This window comes from Hippocampus comes, unplaced genomic scaffold (genome assembly GCF_001891065.2).
Source record: "Hippocampus comes isolate QL1 unplaced genomic scaffold, H_comes_QL1_v1.1 scaffold83, whole genome shotgun sequence".
Classification (NCBI taxonomy): Eukaryota; Metazoa; Chordata; class Actinopteri; order Syngnathiformes; family Syngnathidae; genus Hippocampus; species Hippocampus comes.
The window spans coordinates 1,981,956-1,985,416 of record NW_017805281.1 but is presented as its reverse complement, the minus strand read 5'-3'; the positions used below and the strand labels follow the sequence as shown (position 1 = coordinate 1,985,416).

Sequence of the window (3,461 nt, the reverse complement as noted above, 5' to 3'; positions counted from 1 at the left end):
TGTCTCTCTCTCTCTGTGTGACCCCGAGTGAAAGAAATAGCCAATGTGACTTGCACAACTGCCGATCACACACACACACGCACATATACATATATATATATATATATATATATATATATATATATATATATATATATATATATAAAAAAAGAAAAAAATTTAATTTTTTGAGCGTATTTTAGGTGAAGATGTCTAGTTGGGGGAAGGTCGCCCCAGTGCGTATAACGTACCACTTTTCCCTGTTTGCGTGCCAGAATGACCGTGCGGTTGGTTTCCTGCAGCCAGCTGCTGTATCTGGTGGGCAGGTAGTCCAGGCCTCCGTAGATGTCCTGGCTCATGGCCATGATGTCGTCAAAGTCCTCCTCCGTGGCCACGGTGAACTGAAGGCCAGCCTGGGACAACGACTCGGGCAGCTGCGGCGCGCTCAGGCTGCTGTCGATCTTCATCATGAAACAACTGACGGGACAGCAAGCGGAGGAAAAAGCTTGGCGTTGGATTGAATGTTTCAGAGCGGCGGCGGCAACAATAACAACAACTCACAAAAACACCCGCGGTGTTCTCTTTTTTTACACCCCGGCGTTTTAATGCTCTCCCCGCGCTCGACAAACCAAACAGAAATAAGCCGAAATACTGAGATCCCGGAGAGCCTCACAACAATGGGAAAAAAGAAAAAGAAACAAAACAGACAAAAATAATCGCTAAATGAGGTGTTTTTAATGAGGGTATGATACATCACGTGATACATTATTAAGAAGAAATGTGACAGGCAGGTCTGGGTATATACAGTCTCGGGGAGCTTATACATCCAATTGTTGGTGGCTTGTTATGTATTCCGAATATGACGACAGCCAGTGCCAACAAGAAAGCTTTGCATTCCACTTTTCTTCATGGCAACCAACACAATTAGATCAGTGGGCCAAATTCTACACACGGATTTGTAAATCAACAGTCACAACAGACGAAGGCCAGAGAGAGCTTTAGAGTGGGCCATTGTCCAAAGACAACGGCAATATATCACTCCGGTCCTTCTCTTCGGGGGGGAAAGGACGAACCGGAGGGGTCCAGTGAAGGCCTGAGAACACAGTGAGCGGAAGAAAGATGTTCAAGGAAAGCATGTTGACGAGATCTCCCACATCACGGACCGCGGCAGCCGGCACCGTGTTCGTTATACACGCTAGCCAAACGGCCCCGTCGACAAAACGTGCGTGCAATTCACGAGCCTGCTTTCCCGTTTAGGCTGGGGGTGTACCACATCGTTTGTTTTTTCTCCCACACTAACCAGAAGCAACTCAAAACTGTTACATTTAATATTTGTCTTATTTCAAGTCTTCAGCACAAAAAAAAAAGAAAAACATGAAAATATTGGAAAGAAAACTCATCATTGGGCCCTGATACCCGCAGTGCAATTCAGCCTGACTCACTCGTGACTCCCATTTGACTACTTTTTTTTTTTTGACATTACAGGCCAAATAAGGCAAGAAATGACTTTTTTGTGTTTTAGTTTTGCCTCGCCAAACATCTGGAGCAAAAGTGAGAAGGAACACACCGTGTTCGGGGGGCAGATTATCCTTTTTCCGGAAGGCGCTGAGAACACGGACACCAAAAAGGAGTCATGGCAGATCCCGCGCCCATCCAAAGGCTCCACGCTGTTGCTAACACTCGCACATAACGCTGTCATGCAGCCCTAAACTTGGAACAAATCACACACACATACACACACACAGGCACCGTAACATGATTAGTTGAAGAAAGATACGCGGGCGTCGTCAGCCATCTTACACACGTGACCGCCAACATATAACTTGGTGCGTACTTGCCTATGTCATGGTAAATGGCCCAGCGGACTATTCTGTCATTTGAGTTGTTAGCGATTGAGTTGGACGGGCCCCAACGACGACGCCTCGCACACGCGCGCGCACTCGGCAATCGATCCCTTTGCACATGAGGGGTCCCTCAATTAAATGAATAGCGAGGTGGCCTACGAGGCTGATAGGAAAGTGACATCCGGAGCAATAAGCCGCGGTGAACAAGTAGTGGCGGAGGCTCGAAGACGGGAATCCGGACAATATCGGCCGCTTCCATCAGGCGGCACGTACAGTACAACGTGGCGCTCTATTAAACCGCAATAATTCAGAGGCACTTTTGCTCCCTCAGCCGTCGACAACATTTGATGACGCGGTGTAATAGGCAATTAGGTGTTGGGACTTTGGGTTTGAAGTGTACAGCCTTCAGATTCGATTCGGTTCTTATGGCAATGTATTTTTGGATTCTCCTTTATTCATCTATCCATCCATTTTTTTGATCCGCCTTATCCTCACAAGAGTCGCGGGACATGCTGGAGCCTATCCCAGCTGTCTTCAGGCAGTAGGCGGGGGACACCCTGAACCGGTCGCCAGCCAATCACAGGGCACACAAAGACGAACAAGCATCCGCGCTCACACTCACACCTATGGAAACACTCACACCTAGGGACAATCTTGAGTGTTCAATCAGCCTGTCATGCATGTTTTTGGAATGTGGGAGGAAACCGGAGTACCCGGAGAAAACCCACGCAGGCACGGGGAGAGCATGCAAACTCCACACAGGAAGGCCGGAGCCGGGATCGAACCCACAATGTCTGCATGTGTAAGCTGCCAACTCACTTCACCCAAATTTAGGCCGTGGTACAAAATATGTTACCTAACACACACACACACACACACACACACACACACACACACACACACACACACACACACACACACACACAGTCATCACCATCACACTCCACTCAATTTTGTTTTTGGTTGTTGACAAGCATCCAAATCAAAGAATGAGGATTCCAGTGCGGACTTTAACAATGTACGTCCACTTGCTAAAGCACCATTTCCTGTTCATCCACAGAACGCCACCGCTGCCGCCGACGTCACCCATGTCCCAAGTCTTGCGTCTTGTCCCTCTGCAAGGTAAAATCCAGCATTATTCTCCGCACACTACGCACTTGTATACGGCATGTGTCATGAAAGTGGAAGGCCTTACCTCCACCGGTGTTGAGCGTTGACCAGCTTCATGGCTTTCCTGACGCAAATTGCATATGCACACATATTGGAGCTTGGATGATATGGATTCAGGTTTACAGCACATAATAGGCGGGAAAATGCAGATTGCACGCAGAAACAATCCGGATACCGTATTTTCTGCACAATAAGGCGCACCAAAAAGCATTCCATTTTCCCAAAAGCCGACAGTGCGCCCTTTAATCCGATGTGCCTTGTATATGGTGTCAATTACAGTCTCTTGATAGTCCCCGTTTTTTTATTTCCCTGTTAGTGTTCCTATGCCATCTAGTGGTGATTATTAGCGGGAACCAATTATAACCTAAAAAGGTTCTGCCCAACACTAATTGACATGTGCATTCACCAACACACACTCAAGCAGACCATTATGAAACGGATATAATACCAAAAGCATAGTTAACGAAT

General features: G+C 47.2%; 1 protein-coding gene across 4 annotated transcripts in view; it reads right to left on the bottom strand.

Moving 5' to 3' along the window:
* nat16 (N-acetyltransferase 16) overlaps positions 1–3,461 on the bottom strand; it is a 6,479-nt gene extending 3,018 nt beyond the window's left edge. The window contains exons 1-4 of one of the 4 annotated variants that reach the window (XM_019871031.1): positions 3,019–3,461; positions 2,839–2,938; positions 1,547–1,684; positions 231–1,072 (exon numbers count right to left, since the gene is read on the bottom strand). In XM_019871031.1, coding sequence (XP_019726590.1) covers positions 231–449 — 219 coding nt within the window. In that variant the 5' untranslated portion in view covers positions 450–1,072; positions 1,547–1,684; positions 2,839–2,938; positions 3,019–3,461. Of the gene's footprint in view, positions 1–230; positions 1,073–1,546; positions 2,343–2,838 lie in introns of those variants that run through there. The other 3 variants (XM_019871030.1, XM_019871032.1, XM_019871033.1) reach the window with 3 other exon arrangements.